The 18,879-nt window shown below is 46.9% G+C and overlaps 1 protein-coding gene across 1 annotated transcript in view; it reads right to left on the bottom strand.

The window, feature by feature from the left end:
- Nep2 (M13 family metallopeptidase neprilysin 2) overlaps nt 1-18,341 on the bottom strand; it is a 122,994-nt gene extending 104,653 nt beyond the window's left edge. Inside the window, exon 1 of the mRNA XM_055065582.2 lies at nt 18,239-18,341. Coding sequence (XP_054921557.1) covers nt 18,239-18,294 — 56 coding nt within the window. The 5' untranslated portion in view covers nt 18,295-18,341. The remainder of the gene's footprint in view (nt 1-18,238) is intronic.
- Nucleotides 18,342-18,879: the final 538 nt, after the last annotated feature.

Below are 18,879 nucleotides of genomic sequence, written 5' to 3' on the forward strand. Positions count from 1 at the left end.
ACGACACCCGACACAAGCCATCCACCGTCTTGCAGGCTTGGGACTGGTCAGAATTATCAGCTGAGCAGACTAGATAACCGGTGAATCTGTTCTGTCTAAATCGATACTTAAAGGATAATCGGGCAAAGAACGGCCACCAAATACAAATACAAAGAAAAGGCGGCGCCTGTAATTTTGCCTATATATATGCCATGTTCACATACCGCCGTGTTTTTCACAATATAAGAAGCGTAACCGCACGTTTACACGTATGCGTCGACAAAATGTTCAGTGTTATTGTCAAGCAACTGTTTCGTTTATGGTCCAACCAGAGTGAATGCTAATCATGAGAGGCACAATTTACAAAGCTTTTGCTAGAAAGTGCTCTTTGCCAGTGGCCAGCCGCCTTCACTAATAGTATGTCGAGCATCACGATTGGCTGTAGTTTTGCCTCACGAACAATTATAGCGTAAGAGCTTTTTGTGCATACGAGCCCGGATGTTTCACATGATAAAGACCTCTCTTGTGAACCAACGGTAAAACTGCACAGCCTACAGTTATAGTGCAACGAGCCTTTGCCCTTTCTTCATAAATACGACCACTAAAAAAGAGAAAATTTGAAGCAAATGCTTTCTTTAAATTACAGGGTACGAGTCAAACTTTATTCCAACATTCGGGATGTTGAGGGCCGTGGTCGAAAAGACGCTGCACGGGCTTGACTAGGACCACGGCCCAGTACAAATGGCAGGGACAGGCAAATACAGCAACGTAAGGATGCATTTAAGGCAAAAAATAAATAAGTTGCGCATAATAAACCAAGCAATAATTTCAGACATATTATAAGTACAGATCCAAAATAAACCTAATTACTATGAATGGTGTTAATGTTAAAAGCAGTCGATGAATACACTATATTCCAATAAATGCAACATCCGCAGTAAAAGTAGAACGTACAAAATATACAAATGAGATGGACAAAATCACCTGGTATTAAAGAAAAAAAAAGGTACTACAGGCATTAGTTCAGTAATAGAATGAGAAAAGCGATTATGTGGCATAAACAAAATAATACATTGAATGTGAGTTCAAAAAAGAAAAGAAAAAACAATGAAGGGCCGCAGTTGATATTTTCAGATTGTTAGCTCATTCAAGTACAACGGCAAAAAAAAAATCGCAGCATTTCTTTCCCATAATTAGTGCGCGTGCGCGGAATCTCCCACGTTTGAATGAGGCGAGTATTATAAGTGTCCTGTGCTTTAGTTTAGAAACGGTGCTGACAGATGTATCCCTTCTAAGCCCTACGTGGTACCGCTTCATAAGAACTGTGCGATAATAGTTTGGTAATAAGATTCATTTCATTGAAAAATGGGACAGTGTGACTGCCACAAGAAACATTTGCAATAGCACGAATGGCCTTTTCCCGTATTATATGTAATTTACGGATATTTGTCGTGCCCCAAACAAGATGACAGTAGCTTATATGAGATAAAAACAAAGATTTCTAGATGCGAAGTTTGACTGTTTTTGGTAACGAAAAACGCACCCATGACAGAATGCTCGAGATCCTGGATGCACTGGAAAGCAATGTTTCAACATGCGCAGTCCGTGACATGTGTTGTTCGAAAGTTACACTTTCCATTTTCGAAAGTTACACCGTCCATTTTCACCGACTGCTACATTTCGTTCATGCCTTTTTAACCGAACGTATCTTCAATTAAAACAAGCAGTATTTTTTTCAGAACGATAACTTCACAAAAGGACATTTCCTGCTTAACAGCAAGCTGAACCCGTCACATACCCAGGAATTTTGGACATTGTCCCTTCGGCAATCTGTTGAACTTCGCTGCAACACACCAGAGTAATTCAATGGGCGGCACTCCGAAAAATTATATTTATAAGATTGACGCAGTTTGAACAAGTTTTTGTTGGCAGCGTCAAGAGGATCATTTCTTCAAATAACATGCATTTATGACACTTAGTCGACGCTTATTACCGCGTTATAGCAGTGTTTCAGTCCTGATTAAAACAGTTTCAAAGCAGAGCGACGTAAGATCCAAGTGCCGTAAATGCGTATGAAGGAAGTGCCCTCTCAATGCTGCTATTTGAAACTCGTTGAAACTTTGCGAATGTTTTAAATATAATTTTTAATAAGTTATGCTGGTGTGTTGCGCAGAAGTTCAACAGATTGCCGAAGGGGACAATGTCACAAATTGTTGGACACGTTTCGCTTTCCTGCAAATGCTCAAATGGCTAACTTAAACGCTTCATGATTTTGCTTTGCAGCATACAAGTCATTAGCTTAGTCGAGGCGCACAAGTGTTGCCGTATTTTTTTCTTTGTTCGCTTGTTTCCAAGCAGCCACAGCGCGAGAAATTAGGCAAATTAACAGCGAGCTAGCTAACCTCAATACCAGAGCTGAAAAATTCACGCAGGAACTCCATTGGAGTTGTCTAAGTATGCGTAAGCATTGTGCCACTTGCTCATCTCCATGCAGTCCGGGGTCATTATCAATCTTATGAAACTTGATCCGACCAATATAAGCACTTATCAACCCCTCTCGGTCGTTATCAACCTTATCAGACTGGATACGACCCTTATCGACCTTTATTTATATTCAGTACTGCCAGTCCCATTAGGGGCCATAGCAGGTGGACATACAAAAATGAAATACATGGTAGTAAACGCGCACATACAAATTGCGTGTCAATAAGCCAAACAAGGAACGGAAAGGAGCAAGGTAAGAATACAGAAAAATACAAATATAGGTATCACATGCCTAGCAATACAAAGAATACATCATGAAGAGGACAGCAAACGGGAAAAAATAACAGTAACACCTTCACCATAATCAGCACGGCTTACAAGAGTTGCAAAGCATATTATGTGAATAAGACTGCGTTACTGATTGCTTAATATGGATTCTAACCGTGATGTGAACTGAGATGATGAGTCCGCGGAAATGACTGAAGGATCGAGGCGATTGCATTCCCTTATCACGAGGGGGAAATAAGAGTACATGAATGTGTTATTATGGCATGAATATTCTGTTAAAGCGTGTACATGTTTATGTCTCGATGATCGGGACTGCGGAAAACATATGTAGTTTGTTAGGTCTAACTTATAATAGTTGTGAATCAAGTTAAATAAAAATTTGAGCCGTGCTTGTTTCGCTCTTGATGATAGCGTCGGTAAACCGGATATAGCCGCAAGGTTAGTGGGTGAATATGTGCGCTTGTACTTGTTGTGAATAAACCGCAGCGCCTTTCGCTGTACTTTTTCCAGTTTCGTTATCGGTCGTTATTAGCCTTATCACAATCGATCCATCCTTACCAACCTTTTTCTGTACTTATCAACCTTACCGGACATGATCCGATCCTTACCAAGTGTTATCACTCCTTATCAACCTTATCAGAATTGCTCTAATAATTATAAGTATTTATCGCTCTTTAGCGACTTATCCATCCGCGTTGAACCATTATCAACCATGATGAGACCCATGAAACCCCTAATCACTTATCATCTTTATCAACTCAGCGACTGGTTATATGCCAGTGCTGCGCGAAGCGAAGCGCATGAGCCCTCAGAGATCGGTGGCATTTCGGTCCGTGATGGAACGCTCAAACGGAAGGCGCATCCCGCGACCAGCGAAGCGCATCGGGAATGTGGCGTGCTTGGCATTAAATTTTCGCAAAGTCGGAATTTACCTGATGTCTACATGCTCCAAGCCATGGTCTTATGCAGATATATTTTCTTCCACCATCACTAAATCTTCCAACAAAGCCTTCACAGCAACTGTTTTCCTTTGACATTTGTTTTGCATCGCCGTTACAACACATTCATATGGTTCCGATATATTCACCCTTTGCAAGTGTGTGTGTTTAGTCCAATCGGTTCAGCGTTTCGGTCTAACATGCGTGTCTTCTATAAGCAATGCAGTCCAATTAGGAAAAACATATCAAATGGCACGTCTTCACCGTGGGGTGCAATGAAGTATCGAATGGTAGGCTGATTCAAAATGAAGTCCTTCTTAAGAGTTCTTTGAAGAATCACAAAATCACAAAATCTATTGCATCTTTACAACTCGTGAAGCAATGTTCTATAGTCTCGGGTACATCGCAAAGGCGACAATTCACAGTGGATGTTTTCAGTATTCACAGATGACTGGACACTTGAAGGACATGCATGACTGTTTATTTGCATTTATTTATTTATTTATTTATTTATTTATTTATTTATTTATTTATTTATTTATTATAACCTCAAGGTACGGTTGTACATGGCAGAGGGGAGGGGCAAGGTAAATACAGAGGCAAATCACACAATAGTTGATTATAGAAAAAATCAATTACTGATTTTTTAAATCAATTACTGAATTCATGAAGAAGCAAGGCATAGTTAACGTTGTCAAATGCTTTAGAAACGTCAAGAAATATACAGTCTATTAAAAAACCAGAATCTAAATTGGCATGTAGGCCATTAGTGAAGAGGATAAGCTGAGTGTTACAGGAGAAGTTTTTACTGAATCCATGCTGCATAACTGTGAAGAAATTGCTATTTTCAAGAAAATTAACTATATGCGTGTATATTATACGTTCCATAACTTTACATGGTACAGATGTAAGTGAAATAGGTCTATAGTTCTGTGGATCATTGGTTGGCCCAGTTTTGTGAATGGGGATTACTTTGCCAATTTTCCAATCATACGGTAAGGTGCCAGAGTTGTAAGATTGCGAGTAAACACATTCTAGTATGATTGGACAGTATTTCACTGTGTTTTGTAAGAATATAGTATTAATTTCGTCTACCCCGCATGATGCTTTAGGTTTTAATTTCTGTACTATGGCTTTGATACCGATTGAGTCAAAAACGATGGGATCCATGAAGTGGTAGTTATTTGAATTTATCTCAGGCATCGGATCAGGGATGTGAGGTGGTGAGAATGACTGAGTGAAGGTATTGTTAAGCACAGTGGAACACAATAGGACAGGTACTGGATCCCCAGAACTTATCAGCAATGATGTTTCGGTTTGTTGGCTATTTCCTCGTATGGTTTCCCAGAAGCGGTTTGGATTAGTCTTCAATAAATTTGGAAGTGTACAATTAAGGAATGAAAATTTGGCTGACCTTAGGGCCTTAAGATAAGAAATTGCGGCGTGTTTATATGCTAGCCAATGTCTCTGTTTTGAGGAATGTTTCGCTGTACGGAATAAACGTTTTTCCTTGTTCGATAACCGATTCAGATATGTGCTGTACCATGGTGCTTTATTGTTAGCATAGATGGATCAAATGGGTACGTGTTTCGTGATTAGTTCACTGATTTTATTTTTGAAGATAGACCAGTTAGTTTATACGGAGCGTTGCAGATGAAGTGGTAGGAAAGTGTCTAGAAATATGCACAGTTCTCGGTTGATGGCTTGATAGTTAGCTTTTTTTATAATCTCGGAACTTTTTCCGCTGTCGCTATGTTTTTTTCTTGTGTTGTTGTAAGTGTAAAATGCAAGATATCATGATCGCTCAGTCCAAGCATGTGTGTCACCACAGAAAAGTTATCGGGCGATGACGTTAGAATGAGCAACCACAAGCAAGTTGCTTGTGGTTGCCACTTTTTAAGTTCAAAGCGAGTTGTAGTTTTTGCGTGGTGCATGGTGTGCTCAACGCGATCTATGGGCCCTTCCTAGGCCATGAATACGAGATGTGTTGGCTAGTGCTTGCAGGTTTCTCGCGTACAGTACGATTCTCTCATATACATGATGCAATAAATACCATGTAAGGAAAATAAATGTGGGTGTTTAGTTCAATGGGTAAGACACTCGGCTTCTGAGCATGGAGTCGTACGTTTGAAACTGACCACCGCCAACGTTTTACCTTTCGAATTTATTTTGTTTTGTGTATTAATTTCCTTACAACGATTCATCATACGTGAGGACGGATGGGTTTCCTCGTTGGTTAGGCATAGAAATGCTTACGGATTCAAAACAAAAAGTAGGTGCAAGAACAGAAACTAACCCACGCATGCATAGCCTTTATCACAACAACCCTCCATCCCGGCCTTGCGAAAGTGGATGCCCATAAAAGCTGTTGAAAACAACCACTACAACTGCTGAGGTGGCTATGTAATGCTTTGTGACTCTAGAGTATTGGTAGTAGAGCTGTTTTAGAGTAATAGGAGTAATGGTAGTTTTGACAACACGCCGTCGCCCATAGCGTTGCTGCAACAACATTGAAGTCAGTTGCTGGGCTGGTATATACGAAAGGCTAGGGACGTCACACCTCACGTCGCAAGCTGGCGTCGCCGCGGCAGCTGGCGCTTGCGCAACAGTAATCTTTACTGGGAAACGTACCATTTTTTTATTATTTACATATACTTCTGTCTTTATTTCTAGACATAGCAGGAGTAGGTACAGATTTTAGTATATACAAAAGTAATGACTCTAGAAAAGAATAAATGAACAGGTGATATGATTAAGGGTCATATAGCAGGAGTGGGAAAGGATTTTAGCTATGTGCTTCCCTTTGCTATCACCGGCGCCTTATCATCAATGATGTGGTTCGGATGCTTGTTTTGAGCTAGGTCTTTATAGAAAGGTATGCTGTTCTGTATGTTGCCTGCGCGATTCCAAAGAATGTATGCACTGTTCGCTTCACTTCGCTGAGTGTTTGTAGCCTCTGCCTCGCGGGGGGCAGAAGGCGCTGCATTTTTTTGCTTGCTTACGGGGGTATGAGCCATTGCTGATGATAGTTTTCTGTCGACGGACGCGAAAGAATCCTGGGATCCTAGCCATTTACAGCTTCGCTGCAAAAACGATCCCACTAGCAGTATGAGAGTTACCAAATATTGTATAACGCCCATGGAACTCCTGGCGCTGCGGAGATCTGGAGGAAAATGGCGGGATTTTCGAGCAGCGCTGTTGCGAGAGATCAACTAGACGCCCCTGAGTCAGCTTCGGTCATAGGGCCGCGCAGTCGCTTCGTTTCTTTTGACAAAGACTTCACATGGCCGCCGCGCGAGCCGCAGATGCAGCATTCACTTATGTAAGTAAACCATGGCGGGCTCAGGATGCACGAAGTGTTTTCAAAAAGAAAGGAAGGAAGGAAGAAAGTGATGGTGGACTTACAAAAATGAAAACAAATTGGTAGGAAACAACGGAGAGGTTATTCAGAGGAAATTGATTAGGTCATCGTCTACGACAAAATCGTCAAGGACCGCTCGTGCTCCGCCTCCATTTAGCGAGACGCGAACAGAAGAAGCGGCGGGGCCTGGCGCATCGCTGGCTTCTGCACAAAGGCAAGGCGCCGCTCTCTGTTTGTATTGAGCAACCTTAGAGCGGAGGGAAAATAAAGACGTGCGGACCCTGGCGAAGATCAGGTTTAATCTCGCCGAATGCAGGCCACTATACGGTCTGGTCCGCGCCGGGGCGACGAGAGCGCCCTGTGAATACTGATGACGCAGTGACGCGCCGATGGCCACAGCGGAGGACTCCCCGCGCACAGAGGAAGCGAGGCTGAAAGCGTCCGATTCGGATGCAAGAGACGGTGGTGGTCCTTCGAGAAAGCGACGCAGAACAGAGCCGCGAGCGCGTGAAAACAGCCCGACGGGCCAGTTTTACTGCGCCCTGCCGATTTGCTCTTCCCAAAGCATCTTGCCTCACTTATCCGATGTTGCAAACTTAGCGATAGCCTGCTATATGGCCGAAAACTCTGGCACTGATAGCATGTTAAGTGCCAATCATCCGCGTCGTCCTGCGACACTCCCAGGCTATGTTTCATCCGATCTTGCTTCCGCAATCGCTACGCGCATCCAAAATACTCAACCGCACCTCTTTGCGGACGCTGATTAATAAATAAGTCGTGCATTTGTTCGCGTAAGAGGCGCCTTCGGTCTTGGGGCGCGCGGTGCAGTTTGTTATCGTGTGACTTAGGCGCAAGGCGCGGCACTTACGCACAGTGACTGTAGCAGGTTTGTGACGAATGTCTGGCGAGATACGACAGCGAACGGCCTTAAAATCGAGGCAAGTCGCAGAGTGCAAAAGACAAGGTGACAAATGTTGAGAGGGTAAACCACGCCAACCGATCCCGTAACGTGCGCGCTAAATTCACACGAAAAAGGCCGATGAGTTCGCTTTGTAACAGCGGGCAGAGTAGCATGCATGCAGCACGGTGTCGAGAAGTACGAATAGTTATAGATTAAGAATGTATATTAGACTACTTGATTATAGAACCAGAGCAGACAAACGCACAAGCACTGTTGATATGAGTACCTTCAGGACCCCTGGGTGCAACTCTAATGTGCGAATCAAAAGAAGCCCGACGATCGAGTGACGATGCATGTTCTGTTACAGGTACTCACGGGAGGGTCCCGGGACACCCGTGCGAAAAATGCTCCTGCGTTAATACTTGATCTGAACTGACGGCAGCAATGAATAGCGCTTGTAGAATGGCAACCCGGCAATGGTGGAACCGAAGCGGTCGCAACGGCTGGCATTTCACCCGATCCAGTTTTCTTCGAGCATCCGATGTCATGTACAGAAGGCATAGTCACTATTCACGCCTGTCTCCGTACATGTTCTCGTGCCACTGTCGCTTGTCGACGGCTACAAACTACACCTTGGAAACCTAGGTCGCCCGGTAGAGAAACAAAGGTTTATCTGATCGTCACACGTGCCATCGATGTACATATTGGATTTCATGTGTCTTTTTCTTTAAACACATTTGACTGCCCCACGTTTGGCAGCGACTGCTAAATAGCTAAAAGAATTTATTTCACCTGACACCATCCTTCACTCCCACAACAATCTGACGTTATGGAGAAGGCGGCCGCACTCTGCACTTGACAATCACCCATCGTGAAGCTCACCTTTTCGCACAGCTATCGAGATCAACGACCATCGATCGCAGCGGCCTCTCGATCTAGCATCATTTGTTCAAAACTGTGGTACAAAGGTTATTAACAGGGATAAGGTGCCTCAGAAAGAAAGCCAAGCTATCTCTAACACACTTCGGCGCTTCGAACAAATGCGACGAAAGCTGAACATGACAGCAAATGCCTAGAATACTTAGAGCCTTGATGTAGATGTAGAGATCAGTGAGGAGGGCTTAACAACATGCCGCCGATCCATAATCCTGGTGAGGAGGTTCGTGTTCTTTCCTTTCTTGTCTACGTCTTCTTGCCTTTCAGCGATGAACACCACAACCCGAGGTCCTTTTGCTGGAGTCAATTAACGTGTGGTGCTAGACATTCCACTTCTCGCAGGACAGGCAAAAGTTCTCGGACGTGGACTTTAGACATCGCTGGCAGACAAAGCGAAGATAAGCTCGCGCGTCGTTGTTTTGTTGCTTGCGAGCAACGCATCCTGCAGTAACCTTGAGCGGTTTGCCATGCAGAACTGACTGGTACGGAGAGAGACAGAATGAGAGAAAGCAAAGAGAGGAAAGGCAGGGAGGTCAACCAGACGAGCGTCCGATTGCTACCCCCATCACACCCGCCGTGGTTGCTCAGTGGCTATGGTGTTAGGCTGCTGAGCACGAGGTCGCGGGATCGAATCCCGGCCACGGCGGCCGCATTTCGATGGAGGCTAAATGCGAAAACACCCGTGTACTTAGATTTAGGTGCACGTTAAAGAACCCCAGGTGGTCGAAATTTCCGGAGTCCTCCACTACGGCGTGCCTCATCATCAGAAAGTGGTTTTGGCACGTAAAACTCCATAATTTAATGTTTTTTTTTTACCCTATGCACTGGGGGTAAAGGGGAATAGAAAGAGGGAAAGAGGAATAAAAGTTGTGGCATGCTTGTAGCTCTTCTCCAAGCAATGTGCAATTTTCGTCTGATCTAGAGGTAGAAGTTGTTTGTTGTCCGGAAAGGCAGCTGTGATGGTGGAAGGACAACGAAGGAAAGGTGTTGAAAGGCTATAGGGGGCTTCCCAGGGACAGTTGCCATGGGGACTTTAGTGGATCTTCTTATTTATATTTAAATACATAATCATATATATAAACTATAATTGATTATTCATTTTGGAATTATGCATTTCGAACAAGCGACGACTGCATATCTGAAACACACGTCGAACGCGTCCTCTGCAAATGTCCCCGCTTCGTCATCTCACGCCATTCTCCCAATGAGCCAAATGATGCCATTATAGGAACGTAACGTATTGGCAGCCTGACCCAACCTTCTGTTGGCTCTAAAGGATGCAACAGTGTCTGAGAGGTGTGAACATAACGGACTTGAGAATCCACCAAGACAAGCTGTCTCTTTCCTGGTGTTTATTAACTGGTCGGGAGCTTTTTTTTTTTTTCTTGCCTCTATCTTCTGTTTCTCTATACGTTTCCTTGTGTATAGTGTAGGCAACCTGACATTCCCAGCCGGTCGACCTCATTTCTCTCACTCTCTGCCCCACCGTTAGCGTCGTTACGGCACAGTAAACTTTCAGATTCAGCGGACGCAAAAGAAGCATTTGGCTAACAGCCACCACATAACAGCCGCCGCAAACGAGGTGCGAAATGTCACCACGCAACCCGGCCAGCGATTCCTCTCAGCGCGATTGCGGGTACGGCAGGAGCGTCATCCTGGCTGCGCTGCATGTCGCGTGGACGCGCGACAGATGCAGCGACCGCCGTCGGTATAGCACGCCGCGATGCGTCGAGTCTCGCTCTTTGCCGAATATGGAAAACTTTAGCTCCTTCGTTCCGCGGTCGTGAGGACAGTTGCTGTGGCAAAGCATCCACAGAAATCGATCCATCGCCGAAAGCGGCTCCCTCGAATCGTGTATCGCGTATGTACGAACGGGGGAGGGGGCGATGCGGCTGCGACGGAAATCACGATCTAGGCCACGTGCGTTTGCTTCCTCGAGCGTGGTGCTCGCGGGCCGCTGTTGGGGCACGCGCCGCCTGTGCACGGCGGGCAAGCGAGAGCGGGACCGGCGAGCACCGCGCCGAAGCTGTGCTGCGCTGCACGACTCGCGGGAAGTTCGCGGCTCGTGATGGAAAGTTACGCTAGGGTTCGAGGAGCTGAATCGGCTGTTACGCAAATAAACCCTTCATGTTTTCGCTCCCTACCGGCTTCCTCTCGTTCTCGTCTTCCTTCTTCTGCGCGCCTCGTGCCTTTAACGGGAGCACTCGGCAATTCGCTTTCCGGCAGCCCCTCAGATACCCGGTCGCTTGGACGTGATGAGTTGCTTAACGAATTTCCGAAGAAACAAACTGCGCGAGTAATGTGAGAGGACTAAGGAAGAGAAGAGAAAATCACCAGTCTTTCTTGCTTTTCGTGCATAGGTTTTCCATTCCCCATTTTACGACATTATACGCGAACTTTACATTTTTTGAAAGAATGCCTACATATATCACGCAAATTGTGCTCCTGTACTGTAGTGAAGCTGCTATGTTCGCCACCGAAGCGCCTTTAATAGCGGTTCCTTCGAACTCGGTCACCTTGAAACTCACCCGCTTTTCTCTCAAACTCCTGTTGAATGCCGTGAGTGCAGTTAAATTCATTGCCTTGGCCCTCCACAGGTTAGCTCATCAGTGAGAGGCGTCTAACATCGTAACAACAAATAACGATTTTTAAAGAGGCTAATCCTTGCAGGGATAAAAAGGTAACTTGATCTGATGAAAAGCTTCGAAAGGGCGTACACATGCTTTCAAACCAAGAACGCACAGTACGACAAGTGGCGTGTGACAGCGCGCAGGTAGACCTTCAGCCGCGCGCATTCTCACTGCTTCAAAACGACAAAGTGCGCCGAGGTGCAAGCTCGACCGTCCTGGCCACAGGCTTTGTACAGAATACATGTCCCTGCGGGGAGTGTCCTGTCCTCCACGCTGCGACACTGCTGTCCTAAAAGGGCACATAATTAGGTCGAGAAAGCTGCGCGACAATTTATTTCTAGCACTGTTTCGTAAACCTATAAATCCTCTTAGGAGCACTTTCCAGTGGGTTAACAAAGACCACAGTGGAGCAGATTAAAGGAACGGCGCCACAACGAATAACACGCGAACAGAGACAGGTTCCCCGGTTAACAGTGAATTAAGTACAACTGAAGTCCAAGCACGTCCGCGCTTTCACGTGGCACTTCGCGGAAGCGTCACCGACACATCTGAAAATCGAAGTAGTATATCCTCTTGATTTGGGGACAGACGTCTCAAACGCCGACAGCAAGACATAACTTCACTAGCTTTCCAAAAGTACTATCTTTGTGTGATTATCTCCACGCTGCCTGTTGTGGGAAGGGTGCTGCGTGTGGCCGCTCTACCTCATTACTTGCTTCCTTCATTTTCTTCCTGAACAAGGCAACGATTGCGGCCCGCTTCCTGTGCAGGTCTTCACGGCACTGGGGCCTCGCTGCGTGACTGTAATCTGCACGCACGCGTTGAGTGGGGCGGATTGTCTGGGCGCTGCGCCGTCTCTCTTCAAAGCATTCAACTCAGTTGCTCGGAGAAAAAAAAGGCGAGATATATTACGAACGGCAAGTGCTAGAAACACAAGCTTCGAGCTCTGCAATACAGCGAGAGAGAAAAGAAAATAAGGCTGCTTTGGTGCAATACTTAATTTGCCACCTGCGCAACTCGAAAAGGCACGCGCTTTCCCCATCTTATAAATTTCAAATTCTGCTTTTCTTTTCTACGTGGCATTGCTACCTGTCCTGCCGCTTTAATTTTCTTTTCTCTTTTTGGGGGGGGGGAGGGGGAGGGGGGAAGAACTTTAATATATGCTTACTAGGTAACATTGGGTGGACAGCGTTAGCCCATATACTTAATTATGCGTGCAGCAGAATGAGTGACTCTATTGGACAACTACACCACGTCCGAGAATGCGAGAGGAAAAGGCTCCTGTATTGCTACGCTACACTTGGAAGGCAGAGGGAAAGGAGACACACAGAGAAGAAGGGATCCATTCTCCTTTGTATGTCTCCTCCTCCACTGCATACGGTAGCAACGGGAGCCTTTCCGAAAGTGCCAGTTAGTGACGCGCAAGCACATGCGACAGCATTCGCTGCCTATTCAAGGAAGGTCGCACAGTCCGGTCGCCTTTAATTTGTCGCCCTGTTGTAACAACGAAAATTCACGTCTAGGTACTGCATTTCCCCGCTATAGATCTCGCTTGGTCGTTTTTTACGCGAGAAGCTGCAGCAGCGAGAACAAGCACAAAGGACAAAGTCTGCGATCCAGTGACCCGCAGTCGCTTAATCATGTGAAAGTCGTGGAACAAAGCACACGGTAAAATGACACCCGATGAGTGCTAGCTCTGTAGTGGACCACGTGGGAAAGAAAACCACCACTTTGTGGGTGCAGACAAAAGCAGATATTATATACGGCGCCAAGTACTCGTGATATAGAATAATTCAATCTTTTTGATGCTGACACAAATCATCCACTTGATACAAAAAAAAGTTACTTGTGACGCTTGCATTGACCAAACACAGAAAAATTGGCTCTGCTTCCCAAGAACTACTAGATCTGGGAAGAATGCTAGGTCATACGCTTTCTCCTTCAAACCAACGTCAAGCTCTAAATTTTCTTTTCATATTCTTACAAGACATTGGCTTAATTAACAAGCCTCTGTATATCAATAATATCTCACCTGTACGTACCATTATCACGTATTTCCCTGCCTTTTTTGTGTGTTTTTATCCGCGCTCCGTCTCCTCCTAGGGCTTTTCTGTCCCCGATCCCCTTCCCTATGCACTGTAGCATGTGGGCGCCTTAATATCGTGGTGCCACAAGGTTCCATTCTTGGACCATTACTTTTTCTTTTGTTTGTTAATGATTTGCCTTCGCTGCGATACTTTACGCGGATGACACTAGTCTACCATTATCAGATAGTAAAGAAACCTCCTTAATCAGCCAAGGTAATACTGAACTGCGCAATCTTTATCGCTGGTGCGAAACTAACGCCGTCACACTTAATCCTACGAAAACTGCCATTATTGTTTTCAACTCCGAAAGACGGTAAATCTTAGCGCATAATGATGTCGTGTACAACTGTTTAATAAAGCATGTCAATCACACAGTGTTTCTGGGAGTAGTTAGAGACTCTCACCTAAAATTTAATTTACGTGCACGCAACGTTGTTCAGAAGGCCTCTTACGGACTGCATGTTCTTTGAAAATGTCGACACTTTTTCCTAGCAGAAATATTAATTAACCTTTATTAGGTTTTATTCATTCACACTAAACTACTGCATTGCTATATGGGTTGCGCGTACAAATCTCACCTTAAATCCATTCTAACTCTCCAGAAAAGAGCTCTTCGCGTAATAACGCCTAATAATATCAATTTAATGTAATATAATGCGCCGATTAGATAACCAGGACCATTAGGGTTACAGAATGGGTGCCAAGAAAAGGGAAGCGCAGTCGAGGACGGCAGAAGATTAGGTGAGGGGTTGAAATTAAGAAATTCGCAGGCGCTATTGTGAATCGGTTGACGCAGGACAGGGGTAACTGGAGATCGCAGGGAGAAGCCTTCGTCCTGCAGTGGCTGCTGATCTAATGAAGCAAAATTTAAAAAAAAATCGTGACACGCTACATACAAAAGTGAGCAACATGCATTTGGTCGAGTGGTCTGAGAGAGTTTCGGCATATTTTAAAACTCTGGCTAAAGTTAGCTGAAACACCCTGTATAATGAACTCCTTCTCTATTAATTTCATGAACTTGTCACACAACGTATGCGTATATTGTTAGATAACAGTGACCATATGACGTTATGCCATATTCCATGTTTATGTCGGTTCGCACTTGCGATTTTATTAATAATCTTTAAATATCCTCGCTACCCATTGTTGCCGTTTAAAGTGTTTCTTCACGTAATTATATCGTTCGGGACCCTTTAACAATTTTGTTGGCTCCCTAAAATTGTGAAGATGCAATGTAATCTAAGAAGATTGGAAGAAACTTCACCTTCAACAAACTGCGGTATCAAACTAAGCCTGTTTTTACGCTTGGACGGAAGGTTTGACCGCCTATGCCATACAGGACACAATTGCAGGTTTGTCAACAACAATTCCACCTGGTTTGCTTTTCCTAAGACCGAATTGCTTGCGGCGACACCTACCGCTTCAGATTCTTCGGGACACCAGCTTTTTCGTCACATAAGTTCCTTTCAGTTATGGAACCAGCCTACTTTTACTGGCGACACCATACACTGAAAATCGTCAGTATATGTGTGTGCGCAATACGAACGTTGCCATGGTAACTCGAATGATGTCTCTATCTTTGCCCACCTCGGACTGCCGCCCGTGTACGGGTCGGCCCTCCGGCTACTCCGCTCCGGCCTATACGTGTCACCAGGCGCGTTTGGGAAGCGCTCCGTGTGGTTGGCGCCCAAGACGAGGCACGCACGAGGCGTTCCAGAGGGCGCGCGCTGCCCTCGTCGACAATCGACAAACACCGCTTCGCAGAGGCGCGGCGACGGTCGGCCGGCTTTTCTTTCGACGCGAGAAGCTTCTTCCTCGCGCTGGCTCCATTGTGGCGGAGAGAGTGCGGCCCTCGGGCGCAGTCGCTGACCCGCTTGCAGTCACTTGTCTCGGTCGCCCAAAGTGCTCTCGCTACGAGGATCCAGCACAGCAGCTGCGCACCACGCAGTGAATGACGCCAGCCGCTCGGCTGCCCCGCGGGTCGCCACCCGAGGGCCGATAGGCTGAGTGCCAAAGCTCGAGAACCAACAAACAGCGCTGGGGCGCGCGCGCGCGCGCGTTTAATGTACGCAAGCGTACGACGCGGACAAAACAATAACAATCGGTTTCCCCCGGAACATTACGTGCTCCGCGAATGCGGAGAAGGCCAATATTCGCGGTCGCAGCTTCACGACCGCTGCTGGCAACAGGCATGCAAGATGCGATAAGGTGAATAACGAGGAAGGCCGCTGCCGAGGTATAGCGAGCGTTTAATCCGCGCGTCTGTGCCGCAACTTCCGCAGGGGTTCGAGAGATTTTCCTCAATGTATTCCCACTTCGGCGTATCGCTTATAGCTCACGAGATTCCAAAAGGTGTGAGCAGAGCTGACCACGATGAAGATTCGATGTGGAAGCTGTGCGGCTGATTACCAATTTGCGTCAATTACGACCGGTGCGTAAAAAAGCGATAACAGGACGCATTAGTCATTTCACTGCATGCTAGTGCACGAAGCTGGCGCCATTGATCGCAAGGGGGAAGAGAATGCCCGAGCGAGCAGTGTACGTCGTATTCAAAATGGCGTCCCTCGAAAAACCGAAACCGAAAGGACCCGCACAGGGCTGCGTGAGGTCGGGGCTCGGAAAGCTTGCAGGGCTCCGCGTTCTCACGGCAAGCAGAGTGCGTGCAAGCGGCTGTCGGGAGGCAGAGTCTTTCTTCCTGCTGGGATTTCGAAGACGCTCCGCCGACCTGCTTCCCGCTGCAGTGTCGAAGGTCCCTGGCTACTTCTTTCCGTCCGCTCTCAGGATGCGGCACAGACACTTTCTTCGGGATGAAGCAAGTGCACGCCTGACGCGCGACCCGACGCGCTGCTCTGGATGGAGCCGCCTGGGCGGTTACACACGCTCGACACGCGATGAACTCAACGTCTCTTGTGCAATTTGTGCAGATAGCAGTAACTATACAGGAGAGAAAATGATTTTAACTTCTGCACGTTTTTTATACACGCACGTTGTTAGGCATACAACAAGAAAATGGTGATACTCGTTGGGAAAATGACGAAGAAACAAATAGTAGCTGGCGTAATGTCACCTTTAGGGAAGAGGTTGGAAAAGAATAGAAAATTCAAAGGCGTTTTCAACGAAGCCCGTTTTTTATGCTGCCGTTTATTTTCTCTCTCTCTCCACGATTAGTAACTTTCACTGTTTCGAGTGTACCTGTACGCCTCTGTGCGTAAATACAGACAACACTGTCTCCTTTTTCATTTCCTTTTTTTTTTAAGTTGGCATAATAGCAACAAGCGCCTCCAAGCTCTAATATCTAAGCCACAAGGACACCAGAATAGAAACCCGCGTTGACCGTCTATACTTTCGTCTTTCCATTTCTTATATTTCAGGGGCGGAGCACGTGTTCTTTAAACAGTTACAAACACGTGAGGAGATCGGGCACCCGGCGGTATCCCGTTCCATTCGAGCTCTCACAACAATGTGGCATGCATTGTGGAAGCGCGCTTTTGAGCCCGCTGCTGCTTTCACCCAAGAACGCGTGTTTACGAATACCCGCGGTGCAGCGGCATTCAGAGCGCGATGCGCGATGATGCATAGGTTCTCTTTATTCTCTTTTCACGTGCAAGAGCGCGTGCGCTCAGAAACCTGCGCGCAGAGCAGCGGCGTCACAACTTCTTTGGCGGCGAACAATGCCCCCACGCACGGCGGCACTATTCTCCTTCACTGCGCTCTGCGCGCCCGAGAGAGTTGCGGAAACCGCCGTTGCGCGCCGGTTCTTCGCCTAACAACGCGTTTCGCAACAGTGTTCTTTTATTTGCCTTTGTTCTTTTCTTAACCGCAATGGTCCCAGATAAGGTACTGTAATCCGCCAGGAGGCTAAGGCCTCGTCGAGTGAAAACTAACTGCCGACAATACCGCTGTGGTCACGAGAGGCGTCGGTCGACACTAAGTTTGAGTCACATGCGCGCACACACTCGCGAAATAGGAAGGTTCTGGAGGATGGACGAGGGTACGCGAAGGGCGCAGGTCAACTGGGGGAACCGCACACGTGACGAGTAGAGGTCGCGGGTTCAGCTGCGAAGCTATATACCAAGCTGTCTCCTTTCTTTTTCTTTTCTTTTTTTACTATTGTTCCATCGCTACTAAAATTATTGTTATTGCAAATTGTGTTCTGCGGAGAAGTTTGCACATTACGCATGTCTACTTTCTACCTCTGCTTGTTCAAGAACTTACAGCAGAAGAAATATCTAACAAAAAAGTGCATGCTGATGGTTTCTAAAAGATGCATTGTCCAGCGAGAAACCACGTAGCTATGCAAAGACTGCGCCGACCCGTGGACTTTAAAGTATGCCTGACCGCATGTAATAACCTACCGCTCAGCTTTGAGCTTCTCGTTCTCTTCGGTGATTTCCGGCCTCCAGCATTTACGCTGCCAGTTGAGAGCGACGCGTTGCGAAGGGGTCGCGCTTGCCCGCCGAACCCGCCGTCGCCGACGGGGCAGCTGTCGCTGTGCACACACAGTGCACCGCGCACGCGACCCACAGACCGATCTCGAGCCGGCCGGCCGACGGCAGCGGCACGCCGCTCCACCGCGCGCACCAGAGAGGGGGAAGAAGACAAGTTGGGAGAGAGACAGGGAGAGTAACGCTCACCGGAACTTGTCCAGGTCGCCGCTGGTGAGCGTGAGCTGGCTCACGCTGACGGGCATCGCGGCGACGCCGAAAAAGCCACCCCGCTCGGCGGTGCGTGCGCTGTGTTTGCAGTGGGCCTGGGACACGCGGCCCGTCTTTTAAAGCGCCCCTCGCCCACCGCGCGGACCGGCACCCTTGCCCGCTCGCGTTGGTGGCTCCGCTAGGCGGCCACGCGGCGGCACGCAAGCCACCGTTCAGTGCAGTGGCGCTAATGGGCGAACGGCCGCTAGCCGCAGCTGACCAGCAGCCGCGCGTTTGTGGGACCCGTGATGCACGCTACTAAGGGGACCGCGCAGACGTGGAGGCTCGCGCGAGTTGGTAATTCGCAACTACAACGCCCACATAGAGGAAGTCGACTAACTATTAGAGAAACTATCGACGCCGATAGGGCTCGAAAACTATGTAATATGTGTGTTAGTGGTCCACCAATTTCACTGTCGTCACGTGAGACAGCACGTTAAATTATGGGGTTTTACGCGCAAAAACCACTTTCTGATTATGAGGCAAGCCATAGTGGAGGACTCCGGAAATTTCGACCACCTGGGGTTCTTTAACGTGCACCTAAATCTAAGTACACGGGTGTTTTCGCATTTCGCTCCCGT

Source organism: Dermacentor andersoni, chromosome 3 (genome assembly GCF_023375885.2).
Source record: "Dermacentor andersoni chromosome 3, qqDerAnde1_hic_scaffold, whole genome shotgun sequence".
Classification (NCBI taxonomy): domain Eukaryota; kingdom Metazoa; phylum Arthropoda; class Arachnida; order Ixodida; family Ixodidae; genus Dermacentor; species Dermacentor andersoni.